We start from the raw sequence: 23,054 nt of genomic DNA, 5'->3' as shown, positions 1-23,054 counted from the left end.
TGTAGCGCAACATGATTGAAATTTAAGACCATAAACCCTACCGCTTTTCAAAGTCGCTTGTGCTTGTGAGGCGTTTTTGAGGGATTTTCAAAAGACTTTCAGTTTCCCAGTGAGCACTGAAACCAAATCCCAGTTCTGATCATCATTGCTTTGGAGGATAGTGCATAATTGAAAGCCTTAGCCCGTCTTGAAGAATTTCAGTTTCATCTAAACTGTACTGAACAGCCAGATGCCTGGTCTGCTTCAGAGGTGGCCACGTGATGTGCAACAGATACAGAACATGAGGGTCACACAAATGTGTGTCTTTGGTGCCGTGGGGTTCTCTCCTCCCCGCTAAGCGTGCCTCTTGCAGTGCCAGGCTTGGGATTACTTCTTGATACAAACTTCTCTGCTAAAGACCCGTGACGGCAGATGGTGAGAGATGCAGCTGATGTTGGCCTTAAAATGAATGGCATGTGTCGAGGTTGACAGCCACAGGATGGATGGCCTCATGACATATTTCTTACTCACAGCTTAGACACGCCAGATCGGATTCCTGCTGACACGTAAAGCCCTTTTCCACAGCTCTGGCAGTGCTAAGAGCTGAGGCAGCCTAATCTTTTCCAAACCCTCCTGCACTGTAATGCTGACCAAAACTTTGGAGTTTTGTGTCGAAGCAGTGAGCGTGCTGACATAGGGTCTGTGGTGCTCATCAGCGTCGCCTCCTGCCTTTTGTATGTGGTAGCCTTCCTGCTAGCATATACACTGCTACACATTTTTGTTTTTTCCGGAGCAGGGGTGGTCTCTCTAGCGCAGTTTTCTAGGGAAACAAGTAAGCGCTCTGTGGGCAATGCATGGCAGCTATATGCGTCCCGGCTCACTCATCAGCTTCTGTGATGCAAATCTGGAAGATGCAAAAAGTTCTTGCGTGTTTTGTGGCTGGGCAACCTAGCACTGCTGCCAGGCGGAGGACAGCCACATCACAAACTTCACCTTTTTTTTTTAACAAGCAGAGGATCCACATAGGCAAAAGAAATTTGTGGTGCCCAAGCTACAGAAATGCCCCAGTTGTGTTGTGCTTTTTTCCGTGTGAGACTTGAAGGGGACAGAGCAGCCTGCGGGAAGCAGGCTTCTACAGCTGCGTTTGTGCAAGGACTGGCTGGGCAGTGTTTGATAACCGTATTGTGACGTGTCCCAGTAACCCTAATATGGAATTGGGTAATAAAAATCTTTAATTAATTTTAAAAGCCCTTCTGTAGCATTAGCACGGGGCAAAAAGGTCTTAGTTGAAATCGGAGTCAGGCTCATTAGATTTTGAGAGAAGTTACTTTGCAAATGACTTTTTCCTTGATTTATTTCTGTATTCATTTACTAATTACACAGCTCGGTTTTCTTCAGCCCACAAGCCCAAACCCACTTGTAGAAGGGATGCTCTGCAAAATGCCCCTAGAGGAAACCCAGTTTGGTACCTGCCCATCAAGGAAAGAGAGTCCCTGAGCAAGGGGGCTGTTTTCCTGTCAATGTAGCATTCAAATTTAGCTTCTGCCACTGTAGGCAACGTGGCATTAAAAGAAGGAGCTTAAGTTATTAAACTGAGCTGCTTTAATCATCCAGTTCAGGGAAATCCATTGCTACAGGAGACCTGAGGATTAATGTATTTTTACCGCAAAGCCAATACATCTATTCTGATCAGTTAGCAGTCGCTCACTTGTGCATATGAAACTTCATTCTCCGGGTTTGCACTCAATAGTATGGGACCAAATGGAGTTTTATTTGGAGATTGACCCTGTTACCTTGAATCTTATCATTCTGGTAGCTAGTTATGTTATTTTGCTTCTGGTTTTCCTGATCTCCTGCGTGCTCTATGACTGCAGGGGGAAGGATCCCAGCAAGGAATATGCTCCTGAGGTCCCTGCAGACACCCAGCCTCCGATCCGGCTGGTGGTGATGCAGCAGGGCTCCCCCGGCACCCGCTGGGCAAAGGGGCTCGTCTCTGGCTACGAAAACTCCTCTGACCTGCCAGGGAAAAGGACTACTGTTGTGTAAGGGGACCCTGCCTCAGAGCTCCGGTTTCTGCCGATCAGCTTGCCTCGTCTGCTATGTTTACTCTCCGTTTGCAAAAGGATAACGCGTTCACAAGGTAAGTTGAGACGCCAATTTTTTTGATACGGTGCCATTGCCAAGGGGGTCATTTTATGTTCAGCTATGTTCTGCATTGATACAGGCTTGCAGTCCTGCCTGCCATCCATAAAGAGACTAATTTCCATTTACGCTGCTGCTGCCTTGCAGCCCACTGGCAGTCAGAAGCAGTGATGCTGTTATCCACTCGGGCACCGAAGAGGCCTTGGTTTAATCTCAAGTCATGCTCGGTACCATTGTTTTTGCGGGAACACGGTGTTTTTCAAAGCATCCCATCCCAACGGGCTGAGCTGCGCTGCTCTGCAGCCTCGGCACATCTTTCTCAGCCGGCAGAGTGCAAATGACCTTGGAAGGCTGTTTATCTCTCCAGTGAGAAAAGAAACGCTAGGGATTTTAAAAAGCTAGAGATAGTGTCTTTCTGATAGAAGCCAGCTGCTGCTCCCATCAGAATTTAATACTTTCCATGTTGTCTATAAACTCCCCAGAGGGCAGTGCCAGCCCTGCCTTGGCACTTATTTTCCGTAGGTAGAACATAAGCTCTGCTTTTACAGTCCGGAGCACCCCTTGCCCCACACAAATCACCTGACAGGATACAATATGCTTCCTGGGAAAGCTGGGCGCAATGCCTCCTACCTGCGCGAAAGCATGAACCGGGGTGAATTTACCAGTAACGATAGGCGTGTGTCTCTGCCACCGTCTGCCCCACTGAAACAGGAATTTCTGACCCTCTGCAGCAAGAGCGACCTACGTCCTGGCTTTCAATGTGCATCTCCACGTGTCTGACCTTGCCTCTTGCCCCGAGCCTTCCTCCAGCTGTGTCATGTTCCAGCTGGGCCACATGAAGGCTGTTATTGTATCTCCTGTAAATCTAATGTTATCTGCATCAGCTCCTGTTGTTCTTCCCATGATTTGTGAGCTATAAGCTAAAGGCCTTGGCTAGCAAGTTTCTTCCACATCTTCCTTGTTTTCTCCCTCTTGGTGCTCGGTAGACTTCAGTTCACATCCTTTGAAAGGAAGGGAAATGTTTTCTTTGTCCTCCAGGTGAAGCACAAAGGGACAGAGAGAAGTGTAGACCCTGTAGCCACAGAAGTGGCTGCAGTGTTGGGTAGCTGATTCTGAGCACAGCCAGCTCAGGTCCTGCCCTGTCCCCGTCAGCCTGGGCTGCAAAACCCACCCAAGAAGCTGGGGAGATGCTGCCCGGGTTGGTCCCTGCTGTGCTCCATGCTGGCAGAGACATTTTGCCACCAGGAGCCAAACCAGCTTTCAAAACTTATTTGGCTGCAGGGAATTTGTGGCTTAAGTTGGTTTGTTCTACCCAAACGTGTCCGTGTTTGAGCAAAAAACTGAAATCTGTTTTCTGAAACTCTAAGATAGGATGCCAGGTTACTGTGTCCCTCTAGACAGTGCTTGAGTTACTGGGTATGGTACTCTTTAACTGGTGGATTTTAACTGGTTATTAAGGGAAAAATAGCATTGGACCCACACTACTGCAGGTGTCTGTCCCATATGCTATTTTACATAATCTTAATGTGAAGTACCCACAGGGTCCTACAGAAAGCTGAAGTAAACATGGTGAGATTTACTACCTGTCTAGGTCAGGTGTCATGGATGACTCACTGGATGCAGTGGTCCTAATGCCTTCAGGACAGGCATTTTAAATACTTCCAGAAATATACTGCAGCAAATCGAACCACAATCGCTGTAGCTGGATGGCATGGTTTGTACTCCAGCTGGGTAGTAACTGGCTGCCTGTGCTGCATCCCCAGACGTACTGATTGATGCATCAGCTGGCAGAGCATCCTGGCACTGGCAAAGAAATCTCGAGGTATTTAGTATCTCATTATTTATCTGTATTTTTTAAAAAGAAACCAGAATGGTTAGTGGTTCTTTTGGTTTCTAACTTCTTGAGGGTGAGCCCAGGTTTTGTTTTCAAGCTGTGCTCTACACCCCTGTGAGTTGCAGATACACCTGGCTTTGGAGGGAAGCTGGAACTGGAAGGAAGGCTCCTGAGAGCTGGAGTAAAACCCTTGATGTGACAAAACTGGTAATAAAGCAGAAGTTTGTGGGATGATCCTCTGCCACATATCATCATGCTGAAATAATTATGCTGAATGTCTTATTTTGGTTATTTAGCACTGAAAAAGTGCAATTAGTTAACTGCAAGTTGTGGCTGCTTTGGCAAAACTTGGCAGTGACCAAGCTGCTGGTATGTTATGGCCACTGCCACCCACGCAGGCCAGTGTTATCTTTCCTTGGGCTCTCCTATCTGCCTTATCTTCAGTTTACAAGCTCTTAAAAGCTGTTTGCGTGTTCATATATCATCCCACATACTAGGAGCCTTCTGAGTGATAAGAGATCCTTGGTGTTAGGGAACAGAAATAATAAACTTTGCTAAGAAGACTTTGGGGAGACTAAAAAGAGCTCAAAAATATCACAGGTGTGGCACAGCTGTTTTCTTTGGTGAGATGTCATATAAAATGCCACAATGCCAGCAGAAAAGCTCTTTGATGAAGGTCATGCAAATGATGTAATGATACCATGACACATCTGCTGTATCTTTGCACTGTGTTTATGTAAGTAATACATGCAGAGATAGAGACTTGCAAGGCTATGTTAATAAATACTTGTAGATAGCTGAAATTCTCCAGATACGTGTTTTTCTCTAACAGCAAACCTTTTGTGTATGCCAGCCACAGACTCTTGGCTCCTTGAAACTCAGTGGCAAAGTTGTTGATTTTTGGCATGTTCGGGTTTTCTTGTTTAAGCTTTAGGCAGCGGGGCTGTAGGGCAGCAGGCAGTGCCTGGGGAGGCTGCAGGCAGCGGAGCAGCTCCTGGGAGCACAGTGTTCACTCGTAAGGAAAGTTATCAGTTGTGATAGAGCTGGTGGACTCTGCCCTGAAACGTGGAGGTAAATGACACTTTCCTCCTGGCAGCATTTCTAAGCAGTAGGTAGAATCCCCTTCCAGAAAATGAGACTAAAGTGCATCAGGACTTTACCTTCCCAATAGGAATAAAATGACTTTCTTAGGTTTGTCTATACCAGGACAATCCTGGTGTATTAAAGCAGTGAGAGCGCCCTTGGGTACGTACAGACAACTGCAAGTAATCAGTCGCTGCAAGTGAAATTATTGCTTTGTGGAGGTCTCCACTACCATGCTTTATTTAATGACTGTGGCAAGATTAATGCATGCAAATGGACTTCTATCAGGCCAAGCTTGCAGGAAATCACCCTTGAAGCTGCATTCCCTTGAGTATTTGCAGTGCCCTGCCACGTCCCTTGCATCCTTGCAAGAAAATAGACACGACTATTCTCATAGCGGTGCAGCTATTTTCCCTAAAATATGTGGCGTAAAATGCATATCCCTTGTTCGATTTCGCATGGTATAAAAAGCACCCTAAACCCAGGCTTTGCCGATAGCTGTACCAAACTGAGCTGGGCAGGGGAGTTCTGCGGAGACTGAGCTGTTCCTTGGAGATATCTGCAGCATCCTGCAAGCTCTGCTCCACAGCTGGCAGCATGGGGAATGCGCCGGGACGTCACGCTGTCGAGATATACAGCTGCAGTAAAACAGCACTCATGCAGCTCTTTGCACATTCTCTGTATCAGGCACTTCCATCGCTGTTCAGTTGACCAGGTTTGTGCCTTCCGTAATCTTAACTGTGCCTGTGTAGATGTGTGTTTTGCCTAGAGGATTAGATGGTATTTTAAGGCCTGGACATGTAGCGCAGAAATACTGTTTTGAAGTAAGTGCCATTAGCAAATGAGTAAGATTTTGGTAAAAACTGTGTTAACATTTATTCAGAAGCAATGAGTTGGAGAGCATTGGATAGATAGACAAGGATTTAGGAAAGATGCTCTGTTCCCAGTTCTGCCCTTGGCTTATGGGTCATCCCTGGGCAGCTCATGTTCCCACTACACTTCGCTCCACGTGTCTCTGCTCCGCATCAATTTTCTTTGCTCTTCTGCCCTCTGCACTGAGATTTCTCTCCTTAGACATTTGTGTGGTTCATAAGGGGGTTACTACAGAACTGGCATGCGGGGGCTGCACCTGAATTTCACTCCATGAACTAGCCCCAGTAGGTTCAAAGAAAACAAAATAAAATATATTCCAACAGAAAATGGCCGGAGTGGGTGGTGCATAGAAATCCACAAACAAGCCACAGTAAATCTAGGGAAACCATGGACACAGAGCCTCAAAGCACTTGCTTTGGGTGAGCTGTGGTCATGGTGGCGGTCTGATGTTTGATTTGAAGGGAACTGCGTGGTGGTGGGAGGATTTATCGCTGTTCCGCAGGAAGCAGGAATTCAGTCTGCACTGGCTCGCTTTCAATTGGCTTTAGTGCCTTTTTAAAGTTACGTATTGCCGCTTCTGTAAGGCCTTTATTAAAGGGTTACACAGATAGAGCAGGAGGAAAAAATCTCCACATTTCTAGATTTCTCCAACATTAGTTCAAGTCAAATGTGTCATTAAAGTCTATGAATATATGTCTTTCATGTGAGCCTGTTCCACTGTAAATATACTGTCTAAGCCTTCAGATATTTTTTTTTAATCCCTAATAAGCCACTACATATGAGTAGAGGATTAGTCCTGACAGGCTAACCCATATTCACAAGAGAGAATTCCTTCCCATGCGATGATTTTTCTTTTTATTTGAAAAGGGATGAATCTTCTTTCATTTTCTTTTTATTAGCACATTGTTCTTATGATGCAAATGCTCATCCCCTGACAGTGTTGCGTATAGAAGCCCGGTAACACATCCAATTCAAACCCCTTGGCTGTAAGAAGAGATAAAGAATAGTTTTTACTGCCTAGAACCACATCACCTTGTGTTATCAGCTATTCAGCTTGTGTAATGTTGGTGCTTTGGTGGGAATGCCAAGAGGCAAGAATTGATATTGAGTGTTTAATTGGGAATAGCGTTCTTCCAGCCATGAGCTAACACTGCTTTGTGCTTAGGGGAGCCCAACAGCCCAGAGTGCCGCCTTGCAGAAGGATTAAAACCCGCAAGTTTATAGGGTAAAGCACTGACCTGTGTCTCCTGGTCCTGCTCCGGTCCAAATGACTTTGTGACATTCCCAAGTGCCTGACTCCCTGTGCTGAATCTGTCCCATCACATAGGGTCTGGGTGCTGAAAGCAAATGCGTGCGTACTGCTGATGTCCCTAAGGGACTCCTGCAGCCCGTACCTGAAATAGCTGCATTTCAGCGGTGGATGGAATGACAGCCAGAGCTGAAGCAAGGATACGCACGTGAGGAAGGTGTGAAGGACTGGGGGGACGTAGGCAGGAGTCTGCTGGTGGCTGCTGCTGCGCAGGAGGAAAGCAGGTGGCCTTCAGGGGCAGCTGTCAGGACTCTGAGGTAGAGATCTGGTCCTTCATGCTTGAGTGATAGAAAACTAAATTAATTGTTTATAAATAAACTGCTCTGACATTCACAGCAGAAAGCTGTCTAACTTGACAAGAGAAAATCATACCAGAAATATAAGAGAGAGGAAAACTGGAACGGCTGCCATCTCTAGCTTCTGTTCCAGCTCCTGGTTTTGTCTCCTTGCTCCCTCTTTCTCACGTGTGCTGGTTTCCTTGGAGATGCTGCTGCTTAGTTTCCTTCTCTAATAATGACACTTTTTGACATTAACCTTTCAAAGACACATTTCCACCCTAACATGACAATCCAGGTGCAGTTTTTAGAGGCAGATACTTGTCACAACGCATCTGAATCCAGCATCTGATCCCTCCAGTCAGGCTGCGGATGGGTCAGCTGCCTCCCTGATCTGCAGCAGATGCTCTGTGTGGGCAATGAAACTGTGCCCTAGTTTCTCCATCTGTTAATGGCAGTAATAATTGTTACACAACTGGGGTGTTGGGTTGATTTAATTAATATTTATGAAGGAACATGAGATCCTTTCACAGGCAGTGCTGTAGAGATACTGTTAATTATGAATGATTATTTATTTGTGTCTCTTCCTAGGCACATAGGAGACTTGGACATATTGCTTAAGCACCCGCATTTCGCACTCCTTCGGTATTGAAGCTTATCAGGCCCGCAGTATAGCTCTTCATTAACCTAAAAATACACTGAGCTTAGCTGCTATTGACTTCAGCATGAGCAGAGAATAATAGGCTTAGCATCCACCTCTATTTGTATTAATGATATTACCTAAATCATCAATATTTTTTTATAGCTTCATTAGGTAATATTTTTCGTGTTCTTTTTTTAGCCTGGCCACTTATTCAAAATAAAATAAATGTACAAATTCAGACCAATCTCAAGAAAGGGGAGGGGAGGCAGCAATCAGGCACATCCTTCCACCTATCCCTTCTTCAAAAAACACAGTGGGGCCCCTGAAGTTCTTAGGGATTAATGTGAGTTGCCCCAGGTTTATTGCTGGAAACTGGGCATGTATAATTAAAATCTAATAAGCATAAAGGTGGATCGAAAAAAAGATCTGTGAGTAGCAGCACTTGGTTTAATGTCTACATGTGTCACGTTCATTGTACCACTTGCTTATAATAGCGCTTATTACAGGTGATTTCTTTCCTATTCTCTGCATATTCTTCCCCTCTCAGGGGCACATTAAGCACAGACTTGACATGTCACCTACTTGTTTCCTCAAAAAGTGGAAACCAACTTGTTTTCCTTCCAAAAGAGCAGACAGCAGCAGCCTTGGCTGGCTTGCTAGGGGGGGACACACTTCACCTGTCCTAGTCTGAAGGACACGTCCCTTAGCAGAGGGAAAGGATCTGTCCCATTTTTGGTTGGTTCCCTGCTTGGAGCAGTGCAGGGATGTGGTTTGCTATCTGCAGGGCTCGAGGCAACATTTCCATTGAATCATTTCTCATCAGCCACCAACTGCTCTGCAATTTTCAGCCCTCCAGGCAAAGCATGAAGGTCACAGTGGCAGATAAGGTGTGAACCCAGGGACACTGGAGGGAAAGAAAAACTTTTTACTATGATGGGAATAGTATTTTACCACTTTTCAGGGCATTCGTTTTAGACCAGGTTTACACTGGAACCAGGGTGGTTTAATAATGGGTGGTGGTTTTATTATTAGCAAAAACTCTGATGCAAACATGATTACACCAGGAAAAAGTAATTTGACTATAAGCTTTATTTTGCTTGCTGAAACTATGTGTACTAACTTGGCAAATAACCTCCTTAATTAATTGAAGCTCTGTTTACAGTTGACGGAGAGAGACAGCTTGTTGGGACATGCCGTCAAGTCTTTTCTAGTGCAGACAGGGCTCTATAAAGCTGCATTTTTATTTATATACATCTGCAGAATTGAAAATAGGGGCAGTGCTTGTAAAGCCAAGTGTTTTGTCCCTGGGGTATCGAATGGAAGGCAAATCTTTGGCATCAGGAGGCTCCGTGTTTGTTTTGGGAAGGAGAGCTGGCAGGGATCCCAACGCAAACTCTGAACATCTGAGGAAAAGGCTGGCTGGAAAGAATTATGTTGTGACGCAGACAGGGGAAAGCCAGGAAATTCAAAGCCAGGACAGAGACTCCTACCTTAACTCATTCTGGCATGGAAAAAATAATTGTGAAGTGTTAACACCACTTCCTTGGGATATGGATTTATGAAACGTGCTGGTGTTTAAGAGCTCCTTGGGACGATGGAGGTTTTTATCAATTCGTTGTGGTAGAGGTTAGAGAACTGCTTGGACAAGTGGGAGCTTTTAGCCATAACTGGAGAAGATACGGCTCATCACTGTCAAGTCTGTGTGGTTTTGCAACTGTCTTGGCAGGGTTATTTAGCCTGGGAGGACACATGCTGCTCTCCTGTTACTAGCTCTATAGAGTGGAAGGGACAAAGGAGCCTTTTTCTTTCCCTCCAGCTAACTTTGACTTGTCAGCTTTGCAATGTGGCAGATTCCAGGGGTTCTCTCCTCTTGCGATTTTGTGTTCTCAGTATTACAAAAGTCCATCTGCTTCTTGGGGTGACAGTTGCAGGAGGATGTAAGATACTGTGGTGGGCTGGTTAATGGGAAATGGTTTTGCAGATGGGTTCACTGCTCTTCCCCTTTTGCAAACAGAAGATGCTTTGCCTGCTTCATCTGCTTAAGGTGAATACGTGGGTTTATTTCGCTGCCTGTTTGCTCTGGTAGTGTGCAGTAGAAGAGAGGATCCCCCAGCGTGGCATACAGCATCCGAGAGCAGCGGGCAGCAAGCAGTGTTTGTGACAAGAGGGCAAAGAAAGGTTCCAGCACTGAGGGGGGCTGAACGGTGCCTGTTAAAACTTCCCCCCAAAGGTTCCTGAAGCCTGTTCCGCAGGGCAGAGCTTCAAAGCACGGTCACGCTGTCAGGCCACCGTTTCCTGTTTTGTTTAACAGCTGCTTGGGAGGAGGTGGGTTGCGACCGACCGCGGGTGTTTCTGTGCCCTCTCTGCTGGGAAGCGCACAGGGTAACCTGGAGTAACAGCCGTTAGAGAAGCCAGGTAATTCCATTTGTTTTAGAGCAGAAGTCAAAGCATACTTAGTGGATGAAAAGGATGAAGGAAAATGGCTTGAAGCCAGGCTGCGCCCTCATCACACAAGGGTGAAGCACCTCTCTTTGGTTCTACACTTAGCAAACTCTTGCTCTTACCTGGACTGGACCAGGTCCAGCTGTTTGCTGTGGTTACTTGCTTTCCAGGCAAGTGCACAGCAGCACTCTCAGCTGCCTGATGCAGAGGGCATCCTTTGATCTCCGGGTACTTCCCATCCTGTGCAGACAGGTGGAGCGAAAGTGGGGTCTCAGCAGCCACCTGCACGTGCTCAGAGGCCAGACCCCGCAGGATGAGCCCCCAGACCTCACTAGGGTTGCAGTGGTGCGTGTCCTCAGCAGGGCCAGGCAGGACGGGTGCTGCCAGCGGCACAACCCCGAGCGGAGCAGCACATAACGAAGCTGCAAGCACATGGGGCGGCCTCCTGTCACCACATCCTCTTCAGCGCAGTGCTCAGAAGCATCCTTTTGGGTCAGAAGCATTTTCCCACTCTCATTTGATTTAAGCACTACCCCATCCAGATTAGCTCTGCTCCTACTGGGCACCAGCTTTTCTGTCTTAATGGATAAACCTCTGTCAGCCAGATCACGTCTGTCTCAAACTCACGGAATAACCTGCCAGAAGGCAACAGGAGCTCAGATAAGCTCTGAGTTCAAAGGGGCACTTTGGGCTTAAAACTTGCAGTGTTGCCCGTTTGTGACTTTAACCTGGGGCAGGGACAGCAAGCGCCCAGGATGACTGGAGCAGGGCAAGGCTGCCACGCTTCAGAGAGAGAAATAGGTTTGTAGGTACAGCCCTGGCTGCTGACACACCGCAGGCTCCTGCAAGGGGCATGTGGTGAAGTCAGAAAATGCTTTAATGTTTTGCCATGGATTTAAAAAATGGAAACAATCATAGTGCATCTCTTCTAATAAATGATAATACGGAAAGAAAAGCAACTCTATCAGCTTCTATGGGTTCTATACCCATATTAACGTATAATGCAGGTATATAGCTACAGAGAGACACATGTCTTTGTGCACATAATTACAGGTTGTTATATAAAGATTGCAGGTGCTTCTGTTTTAACCCTGTATTACAGCATCTTGAATTCAATACAGAAGCCACCCCGGCTGGATTCTCGTTCTTCACCTCACCTTGGATCACCCTCTTTCTCTTCTCCAGAATGTCATGGAACAGGGCAGATGATCTCCGTCAACTGCATAAAGCAATTACTGTCCTAAGCATCATCTTTCCAAAAAGCACATTCTGGGATACAGGGACAGCCCACCGTGTGCGCTTTGTGTCTCCCCACAAATCATTGGTCTTTCCATCCTCCACTTTTTTGGGATTTGCAGTGGCCAGATTCTGCTGCCTGGAAGTCACGTGTGAACCCGGACTGGCTCTGGAGCTGGTGGGCTGCGCTCTGCTCTCCCCGCTGCAGGCAGGAGGTTACTTGAGGTAGTTCAACAGGATTTCAGAGGAAATACCCAGGGGTGACACAAGTGCAAGTGCAGTGCAGGAGAGAAAGTCCAGATGTGCATGGGTAGGTACAACCACGATTAATATTTGGCTGCCATGCTTCAGAGCCTGTGTCAAAACACAATTTGCCTCCTGGATGTGCTGCCTGAGTGTTTCTGTCATCCGTCCCCGGTTTCAGGTTGAGTGGCTCTCTGGCTGTCGGTTTTCACACTCCCTTTGTTGCTTTCTGTACACGACCACTAATTACTCCAGCTAATTAACTGTTAAAAGACAGTGTCTTGGTCCTCAGACCCAACCCATGGATTTGAGGAAAACCCTCCTGAGAGGCAAGGGCAGCCACAGTTGTGAGCACACTAAAACATGTCATTACAGCATGCACCTGAGAGACGTAGCACTTCATTTTCTTTGCCTTCCGAGGGCCTCGAGCCATGTTTTTTCTTAGTCGTCAGTCAGGATGCTTCGTAGTGGACAGACAGCATTTTTCAAGTGGAGATGGGATGAATGAAATCAAATACTTGTTTCAATTTGAACTGAAATATTTCATCTAATCAGCCCACCTTCCTCTGACATCTACCCATGGAAATACAGACTACACAGTGGCAAGTAACAGCTCTGAACCTAAAACTCGAGTCTCTCCCTCAGAGTCTGAGTGCTGTGTTCAGCAGAGATTTCACTGCGTTCCCATTTTTTTGCATTATTTGAGGTTTGGTGCAGTAGGAAGAGTTGCTCCTTTTGAAGACTTCAGCGTCTGGCTAAGCATCTCGCTCTCTAAGTAGCTTTGCACCTTCAGCACTGGGTTCCTGCGCAAAACCTGCCGTGCAGAGGGGATGTGCGATGCTGCTGATGCAGCGGCTCTGGCTGCTCCTTGCCCAGCCAGGGCCAGCGGCTGGTAACAAGACCCGTGTCTTTGTTGACCTGAGATCTCATTTCTGGCGGACCCGTACAATGATCTGTGCATTACAGAAGATGGACTTGTACACAAGCTATAAATCATCAGGTCTTTTCTTTTACTGCCTTTTGCATATAAGGTAATAGCAGTCCTACATTTTTTTGACAGTGCAGTAATTTATCATTTGACAGTGGCTTAATGCAAACCTGCTGTTCTTCTCACTGGAATTTGAGAACTGACATTACAAAGAAGTCCTTCCTTGACCTTTCCCTCTTGGACACTTCTGGAAATTAGAGTGTCTTCATTTTAATGAGCTCAGAGGATTGGGGATTTGCAAGAAAAAATATCAGCTTCAAAAATACCTAGCCTCCTCTGGCGAATGTGTCAGGACATGTTTTTAGATACAGAGCTCTCTTACCTGAACAGGCTTGTGCTCTTCTTATTCTGTGCCTTCTTCAGCTGAGCTACTTCTTGGCTCCAGCCTACGGTTTATGATGCAAGGCCGTGTTCACTTTGCACGAGGTATGTTGCAACATATAGATCAAATCTTCAGTTGGTATAAATCACTCCAGTCTTTGCTCCCCACTCTATCGCTTCTGCAGTCAAATCTAGGTGGCAAACCACGGGTGACTTATCTGTGTCTGTGTACATACGTACATATATATGCATAAACACAGACACGTTTGCAATATATATATACATCTTTACAAGGCTTCTAGGAGCTGTGTTTAAACTGACAACGCAATCATACATGCAAAGTGGAAGAAAATTCAGTAAATGGAACTGACAGTAAGAACAGAATGAGGTCAGGAGATGCTGATTTGGGGGCTTTCCTCTTTCCCAAGGGTAGATGGAGGGGTCCCTGGAGCTGCTCGATTCCCTCCCTGCGGGTCAGATCCTTGGCCACACGAGCTCTGAACTGTGCCCATGTGCAGGGATGAACCATGGGGGGAGCTCAGCACCTGGAAGTGCTGCTGGCCTGCGGTCCCGTGCTCGTGCTGTCTGGGACGTGACTGCTGCTTTCCTAGGAGTGATGGTTTGTAACTCACTAGCTACTGGCCACAGGAGTTTGTAAAGGAAAATTAAATATTTGTCAGGAGTTGAAAAAAATCAACTGAATTTTTAATTTATTTATTTATTTATTTATTTTACTAAAAAAAGTTTCAAAACTGGCCAGGCATCTTGTCTTTCAAGGTATTGAAGTTTTTCCATATTTGTCCTTTTCTGTTGGGTGAGATGATTTCTTCCAGCACTAGTGTCACAGGGTCAGTCAAATTTCAAGCCCAAGCTCATGGCTATGGAAATCCCGCCCCACCCCCCACCCCCCGGCCCTTTTACCAACCTGAGTGCCTGATTAGAAATCCAGTCTGCTTTCACAGCCAAGGGAGAGAGATGGGTATCTCCAGGGGAAATTTGCATCTCAGCTCGATTTTGTTTCTTCTGAGAGAAATGTGAAGTGATGAGGCACTCCATTTGGATGCACAGGGTCCAGTGGGAGGAACACTGTACATTTTGGGTTTCTGGTCCTGGAGGTGGTGCAAGCACAGCTGCATAGAAGATCCACTGCAGCTCCTTGTCTTAGAAAATGTTTGCTGTGAGAACTATACATTAGAGTTTGTATAGGTTTGGATGTTGTGTAAATAATAGTCTTTTGTAGTAACACCACACACTATCTTGCATACATATTTGTTTAGCAGCAAGACAGAAAGCCTGGAAGAGAACCATGTTTGCAAAGGGTTGTAATGGCAAATGTTTCCTTCTCATGTTGAGGTGCAGCACGTAATGGACGCTGATAGGTAACAGAGACTCTGTAGGAAGGGTGGTTTATTCTGTCAATGTCGAATTGCCATACAAAATAGTACGGCTTTGTACTTGTATTTGCTGAGTTTATTAGCGCAAATAACGGTGAACAAAAAATAAACCATAGTGAACATAAAATAAACCACAGTGAACATAAAATAAGCCATACTGAAATATAGGAGTGTCAGTAACCCTTTCTTTGCTGCTGCCTCGGTGCATTTGTCCAACATGAGTGCTGAGCACTCCCCAGCCAGGACCGAACAGTTCAGCTCAAGGAGAACCAAGGAGGAGAAGATAAAGATTATTGTTTATGAAATCAGGGTAAAATCTGGGTGGAGCAGAGAGATGTAAACACGGACACTGCTATATGAAGAGATGAAAGTGCATATATAAAATTCCCTTAGGCATTAAATCACAAGAGGCTTGCAGTGGTGCTGTACCAGGGTGGGATTGCTCTGCACAGAGCAGGACCTGCCGTTATCCAAGGGGTTCTCTGATTAAGGATGGCTTTAGCCTACACTGGTTTTAGCCCATTTTTAGTAACAAAAAAGAGCTTTACTACCTCACCTGCAGGGCAGCAGAAGACAGGGCTCACTTCTTCAAAGCTGCCTGAAGTCCCAGTGTAAGAAAAGTGACTGCAATTTCCTTGATCATGTCAAAAAAAGTCTGCCACAGCTGACAGTTGCTGACTGTGCCCTCTCTTGGGAGCTGGGTGTTGTTTTTCCGAGTGGGATTGTTACTAGATACCAGCTTTGCCACCACAAGGTGAGGAAAACAGCTGTAGTTTTTACAGTCAGGTAGCTAAGCATGGTCATCCCTGAGTAGGACTATTGCGTTACGCTCACCTAGCTGTGGCGCAGTAAAAATTATACACGCCTTGTCTCCCCAGGGATTTTACAGCTATGGAGCTGAGGCACATTAATTATCCTGCCGTCAAAACAAGCCATTCTCCTGCGCTGAGGGCAAAGCTGCTGGCCTCAGGAGCTGCAATAACAGGGGCTACGTGAGGTCAGGGCTGGAGGTGAGCTGGCAGCGCTCCCCAGGGCAGGCACGCAGAGTGGCTGCCTGCATTCCCACGTGCTTAGCTCAAGCTCAGGCTCCATCCCCTGCTATCATGCCCACTTTTGACAACAAAAAAATCCCAGCCTCACCACCTCCTCTGGGTGAACACTGGAGGAAGGATGGGCATTGTCCCATTCCCCTCCAAGTTGGGAACTCTCTCCAGCGTGCAAGAATTACCAGCTGGCATAGGCACACCTAGCCCATGCTGCGACAAGCCCTTTTTCGGCAGCTGGGTGCACAGTTTTGGAGGGGGTGTCAGCGTGGGAACTCCTGCTGGGGGCCCATCCTTGCAAAGCTGAAACACTAGTAGCAGATGACTGGGGTGCATCCCACATGAGCTTCATGGTGCTAAGGCTAGAGGTGATGCACAGAGCTGGTATCTTCATGATGTTCTCCATCCTTCCTCCATCAAACCCTGGTTGCAGTGGGCAAATTGTGACCGAAGCAGAGACTCTGAACTGCTTGGTTTGTGGTTTTGCATTTCAGTATAAAAAGCAGGATTTGGGATGTAAAGCTGTGCAACTAATGAGCCAGAATAAAGGTCCAGAGAGCAGCCCTGGCTTACACCAGCCATGCTAGAGTCACAGCTCTCAAAAGCGGCTGAGGATCTACCCTTCCAGCTGAGCAGCAAGGCTGGTTCATTCCTGTCGTGTCATGCTTGGTGCTGAGTGCAGGACCGCTTTCAGAGGCAGGCACGTTCCTCACCCGCAGCAAAGTTTAATGGAGGGCTGACCCTTTTGGGCAGCTTTTTTATTGCAGGGAGGGGAGAGGGTTTATGCAAACTAGATTTGTGAAGGTGGTTGTACAAATATTTGTTCTCTGCTCCTTAGCAGCAAAGGGATGAGTACAAACAACATCTCCATTTAAGGTCCCACTCACTCGTTACAAAAGACTTGATCCAATTTTGGTTTTGTTACAGACCTCCAGCTCGTTTTGTAGGTCGTGTAACGCGTCGCTCAGCCCCCACACCATAGCACCGAATAGAAGCAAGAGTGTTGGTGGAGCGATGCTGCAGCGATGGAAATGCTCCTGCACAGGGAAGAGCTTTGGTCTGGGCAGTGGCTGTAAAAAAGGCACCTTTGGGATCCTCAGTCCCTAATACAAGTCCGTCTATATTTAGTTATTGTAAGCATCCATCTGCACCCTGTGAACGCAGGATCTAGCCACAAGCATCCAGGCAACGGCATACCCAGCGCAGGTGGTTATTTACCCAATGAGACTTGGCTGTTCCAGGCAGTTCTCCTGCAGTTACTACATCAGAAGATACTGTTCTTACAATAGGAAATTAAAAAATTTCTAAAGAAAAAAAAAAAAAAACCAAACACAGGAAAAATTTTAGCATGCGAATTCAGTGCACAAGTTAGATTAGGACTGCTCTGCAAACAACCCACGATCAGGTCAGATTTTCAAGACTGCAGTTTATAAGACCTCTCCCTCCCAGCTTGGATTAAACTTTAGACCACAAATTAAAAAGTAAAGAGAAAATGAAATATTAAATAGCTGCTCCCAAAGTGAAAATAGTCTGTTCAGGGTGTGATTTTTCCTACAGGAAAAATACTGTTTGATTATGGTGTTAAATACTGTGCCATATTTGACATTACAGAAAGACCGAGCCACAGCTGACTTTAATTCCGGTACTCCCTAATGTTAAGGCCTTTGATTTTTCAACTTTAGTACTATTCCTTTATGCTATAGGTGGAGAGATTTTGTGCATTAAAATGTTTATTTTAAAACCACCCTTTGTGTGGTGGAGCACAGGTCTCTGCTGTGCCTTTAGGAAAACTGTAATAATAACAGTTTGAACAAACTATCTTGGATGATTCCAAAAACATTTAGCTTAATTTCCTTTAGTGATTTCGTATCAGACTTATATCACCACTGTAATTTGATATTAATGTTTTTTAAGTTTAAGTACAGGAACATTTGTGGTAGTTGTTTTTAATAAGTTCCCCATTAATGTCTGCTTAACTGGAGACAGAAAGAGTCAAGCATACATTTAATTATGGAGAGTTCTGCATTATAGCATAAAATCGCAAATGAAAGGAAACACTCTTTTAATATGAATAATCTAGGGATTTAAAAGTATGTAATCTTTAAATAGCAGCATATTGATGACTAAAAGCAGTACTAATGGCTATTGCACTATGCTGCCTGTAGTTTAACAACTGGTTTTTTTTAACCTTCTACCTTGCAGGCAGGCAAGTGCAGGCACAGCGTACCCCACGGTTTGGGTGAGATTAACGTGACAGTCCCAAGGGCTGAGCCTCTGCTCCCCAAAACTCTAAAGCGAGGAAGAGATGAGCTCCTCCAGCGTCTCACCTCCCCTCTGCTGAAGGGCATCTTTCCTTGAAAGGGATTCCCCTCTTTTTAGTCCCGAAGGGCACTAAAGGTCTTTTAAATAGTTAACGTTCGTTCAGATGTACCCAGTATTAGCTCTACTGCCAAAACATGGGAACTTGGATTTGCACTGAAAAACTGAAACGTGCCTTCAGGAAATCCTGATAAAACTTTTGCCATTTTCACTGAAACCTTTTCAGAGGTTTTCCCAGTGCCAAGGGAGGTAATAGCTCTAGGGTTCTTTTCTACAGTTTCAAAAGCTAGTATTTAAGTAAAATACTATTACAAGACTCCAGTACCATTACAAAGAATTGGTAGCAATTCAGAAACCGACGCTCCTATTCGTGCTAGATGTGAGGCTGTTTGAAACGTGGCGTGTACAGTGGGTAACAGCCGTGCGGGGCAGAGCTGGCAGCGAGGGGCCAGCCGCGGGCGCGGGGCGATGCCACCGTGCTGGGTAGCTGTGTGCCCGGTACCGCCGGCCGCGTGACAGCCAGCAGCGGCGTGCCCCCCATCCTCACTCTCACACCAGGGCTGTATCTCGCCCTGCCATTTATAAAATTGATCCTGCTAAAACCAAACAGAAAGGAGGAGAGCCGCGTGACCTCAGCCGGGAGGAACGGTCCAAGCACAGCGCAGGAACTCCCAGGCTTTCATCTGCTGCCAGCGCCATGTCCCAGCTAGTGGGGAAGCTACTGAGGAAACAGATTTAGAAAGCGTGGCCTTCCTTCAAGGCTCTGGGTTCCGTTCCCAAAAGTGTGGCCTTGCAATTTTGCACCCACGAGCTACAGATAAGAAGGTTGTAACATCCAGTGCAGCAGAACAAGGTAAGCCCCGCTGAGGATTCCCACTCCTCCTTGTGGATTACCAGAAGCAGCTCAGAAGTGACAGCCCCGGGGAAGCAGCAGTTTCTGAAAAGCCATGCTCTGTACACAGAGACCTCTATTTCAGCTCTCCATAGGGACATTGTTTATTTCTTGATTTTGTTAAACCAACTTATCTTCTCCCTGTAAATATTGCTGTTGAGCCTCAAGACCCAGGAATCCAGAGGACTGGAATAGGCTGTCTGAGGGTCCCATCTTGAAAAACAGCTTGAGAGACTCCTGTGCCCCTCTGGGCTGTTGTTTACCCACTCACTGTCCAATTAGCTCCTCAAACCCCCCCAATTATTAGGTGAGGTTTTTTTTCCTTTCAGGCCTTCAGCAGTTACACGGTGGGTCAGAGTCTCCCTGGTGTTAAGTCCAGTCACCCAGTTACATCACTGGAACACTGTAGACTTTCATCCGCCACGAAAGAAAGAGAAGTCAAGTCAGAATCTGCCTGAAAACTTATCCCTTCCACCAAAGATAATACAATTTATAATTCTATCTCAAGGGTGTAGTGAGAATTAACTGGATGGTGGAGGCAAGGACTCACAAAGGTTGCCAATAGTAGTAACATTTGGTTTGCACTCGCTCTGCCAGCCGAGCAGACAAATTTGCGCTGCAATCAAACCTCTTGATACCTTTGTCTCTTGCAAGTCCTTTAACCTCTCAGCAATTTGGCCTGTCCACCAGTAATGGAATGGTACATACCAAGTGTCTCCCGTCATCCAGAAGGGACGTTGCGAAACAGAACTCCCTCTGCTCTTTGTAACGTACCACAACCAAGGGAAAGAGCATTTGGATTTGTGACCTTGGATACCATTATTTCTGCAGAACCACTGGGAAAAAAACAGTCTTTCAACATATCAGAGAAGTTGCAAGTTGGACAGTCACCCAGCTCTTCTTGTCCCTGCCAGCCCCCCTGCTCCCTCATTCCTAGACTGGCAAGCGTTATTTAGATTGGGAGATATGGTAGGGACAGCGTATCTGATGTTTGTTGGGCTCTAGTAAAGAACATACTCATTTTGCTTCTGAGTTATATTTGCAAACATTTGCAAGCAATAGAGCAAAATGGATTCATATTTCATTAAGCCTATTTAGAAAACCTAGAAGACCTGAGATGATACTGTGCATCGGAGTACAGATGTTTTTTTACCCTTTCCAAATGTGTTTAAGGAACCTAAAAAAGAATAAAACTAAGAAGCTGTCAGCAAGACGCTTTGTGAGGAAGCCCCACACGTTGCTGGCAGGAAGGGCAAAGTGAGCTCCCAGGCTGCCTGGCTCCGAGCAGCCCCCGCCACCGGGGCTGAGGCACCTCTTCAGTTTAAGCGACTTCCCTTCATTTTGATCTTTGTCCCCTATATTTGTTTTTTCGTGGTTTTTTTTTCTAAACTATTGAGAAAACTAGGTACGATGTTAAACTAAATTACTGTCATTAAAAAAAGATATAATTCAAGCAAACATTTTAAAACTCTTAAAATGAGAGACTATACAATCAGAGTAAAATTTCAACCATTTAACCACTGACAAGAAATCAATTTGTTTTCTTTTGCTAAATATGTTTAAAATCTCTAAGCAGTCCAAATGGGATGTGGAAATAATTTCCTCTCAGATGACAAATGATAGGCTAAATTCCACGCCCCCTGTTCACTTTAGGCTTGACCTAGAAATGAGAGTCCTTCCCTTAACTTAAATGGATTTTATGTCAGGCCCATTAAGTAACAGCTTATTTCACTTTATTGATTGTGATGTCAAAAACGAGGTATTAAGAGTGATTATGGATGGCAGACACGTTCACAGAGCAAAACCCTAATGGTGGGAAGAAAAAAGGAGGGTAAGAGTTTTCCATGTCAATGTCATAAACATTGATTAAAGATGGTCCACTTTGCCTGTGGAAAGGGATTTAAACATGGAACTGGTTTATTCTGGTTTTGGTATAAGTGTGAACATTGTTCATTTACTTTTGAAAAGGCAAAAATGTGTGGATAGATAAAATGCTGGAGCCAAAGAGAAATAACTTGCTCTGCATGGGTAACACGTTGCTAAAAAAATCTTCAAAAGCCTCCACTTTTGGAGCCTCAGCATGCATGCCAAAATCCAACATCTGCGAGAGGGCAATTAAGGCTGGGTTTTTTCCAGGAGTGGGGTGCAGCTGGTGATGATGCTTTTCTTTGCAGACCACAGTAATGAGACCCCACCAGTGCAACTGGAGGATTGGGTGGGCGACTTGGTCTCCTAGGATCTACTGACACTGAAAGTATATATTTTTATAATACAGTTAAGAGTAATTCTTCATTCTCTATTGCAGACTTCCTAAAGGCAGGCTACAACAGAATCTCATGATTCTGTTATCCCTTTGGTTTAAGAAACTGAACTGTATTTTTTCAGGCATTCTTGACAGTATGGTGCAAACCAAACCTGAAGACAAAGGCAGCTGCTTAGATCCCGACTCAGGTTATTTTTATTTGGCCTTTCATATAAAATTATCTTTATGAGTGAATTTTACCTTTATATTGCCTTTTAATAAACTCCTATTTGCCTGTTAGCCTTAATTACCTACTGATTTCTGGCCACTCAACCATAATCAGCAGGTTAAAATCCCTGATCATCTTTTTTATGGCGCGCTTACTGAAAGCCAAGAAACGCTGACATTTGTTATTTCTAAACAAGGCTTGAATTCTGTTACTTTTATGACTAAAGCTTTCCCAAAGGAAACACTATGGAATCGATATCTGAAAGCAAGATATTCCTGTATTTTTTGAAGTAGAAGTTCTCTGCAGTTATTAACAGACTGGATTCAGCTGATGACTCAGAATTTGTGCAGCTGGTCCAAGGCCAGTATGGAGACTGACAAGTGCTGCTTTTCTCTCCTTCAGCTCTAAAGATGCAATCTTTTCTCAGTTACACAAGGCACCTCCTGCCCTTGTGTCAACTTCTTCATCTAAGAAGGCTGAATGCATAACATGCAACAAGAAGGAATTTGATTTTTCACTCCAGAAAGTTCTTTTTGTAACAAATAAGTCAGTGTGATCCAGCTAGAGAATGTTACTGATTGAAATACGTTTGAGGTACATCGGGGATCCAGATGAACCCAAGTTTGCTAACCAAAACAAGGAAAAAATGTCAGTGGTTTTGAAACAGTCTCAACAACTGACATATTTGAAGATGTGCTTTTAGGATCAAGTATGCCATGGGATCTCAGCAACTTGCCTTTTCATATTTTCCTTTGTTAAAAAATACAGATTAATATCAAATTTATCTTCTTTGGTTTTCTCAACATGCACTTTGAAATCTATGTAATTTTGTTTTCTACCAGAAATGCAATACATGGCAGGACTATTATTTGATACACAGACCAAACGACTGCAAAATAATGTTTCTCCATTATTTTCCTGAATATGCAATTAAATTCCATTAGTCACATAGATAATCAAATTATAATTTCATGTCTCTCTTGTTTAGGAGCTTAATACTCATTGATCTGAAGTCCCTAAATCAGTGAACAACCAGCGTATATGCTTTCTGCATTTTGGCTTAAGTTTTCTAAACAATCAGAGCTTAAATTTTTTATGACATATTTAGGTTTTATTTTTATTATAAATTTCCAGACTCACACCAAATTTTAAAATGTTAATAACTCAGCCATTGCTTTCAAGGTCTCAGTTCACAGATGATTTAAATAGTCAAATAATTTGAAAACACTCTCTTCTGAGAGTTTATAGCTACAGTACTCATTTCCCAATATCTGCTCTTATATTAAAGATTCTATCGACTTGAAGTACTTTTCCATTATTTCCCCAAGGTACCTGTTTATTCTCCCTTTTTTTTATTTAATTATTATTTATTTATTTATATTTATTTATTATTATTATATTTATTAAATTATTATTTAATCTTGTGGGTTTGTGGCCATGGAAAACACACTTTTCTCAGAAATACTGATAAAAGAGAGACCTTCAGCAGAATTTGACATTATCTAGCCTCATGTAATCTGTATTCTAACACATGGCACAACCCTGTAAACCCACTTGTTTTACTTGC

The 23,054-nt window shown here is 44.8% G+C and overlaps 1 protein-coding gene and 1 long non-coding RNA gene across 6 annotated transcripts in view; one reads left to right on the top strand and one right to left on the bottom strand.

Annotated features, from left to right (window-relative positions):
• The first annotated feature begins 1,664 nt into the window (after positions 1-1,664).
• MMD (monocyte to macrophage differentiation associated) overlaps positions 1,665-23,054 on the top strand; it is a 44,286-nt gene continuing 22,896 nt past the window's right edge. For 2 of the 5 annotated variants that reach the window (XM_040581876.1, XM_040581875.1), the window contains exon 1: positions 1,668-2,119. In XM_040581876.1, coding sequence (XP_040437810.1) covers positions 2,079-2,119 — 41 coding nt within the window. In that variant the 5' untranslated portion in view covers positions 1,668-2,078. Of the gene's footprint in view, positions 2,120-11,938; positions 12,042-12,106; positions 12,127-23,054 lie in introns of those variants that run through there. The other 3 variants (XM_040581878.1, XM_040581874.1, XM_040581879.1) reach the window with 3 other exon arrangements.
• On the bottom strand, positions 4,725-7,855 carry LOC121082465. The gene is made up of 3 exons (XR_005826034.1): positions 7,593-7,855; positions 7,150-7,514; positions 4,725-6,895 (listed from the first exon to the last, which is right to left on the bottom strand). It is a non-coding gene; the product is annotated as an uncharacterized LOC121082465 (long non-coding RNA).

This window comes from Falco naumanni, chromosome 1 (genome assembly GCF_017639655.2).
Source record: "Falco naumanni isolate bFalNau1 chromosome 1, bFalNau1.pat, whole genome shotgun sequence".
NCBI lineage: Eukaryota > Metazoa > Chordata > Aves > Falconiformes > Falconidae > Falco > Falco naumanni.
This window is presented reverse-complemented; position numbering and strand designations above follow the sequence as displayed.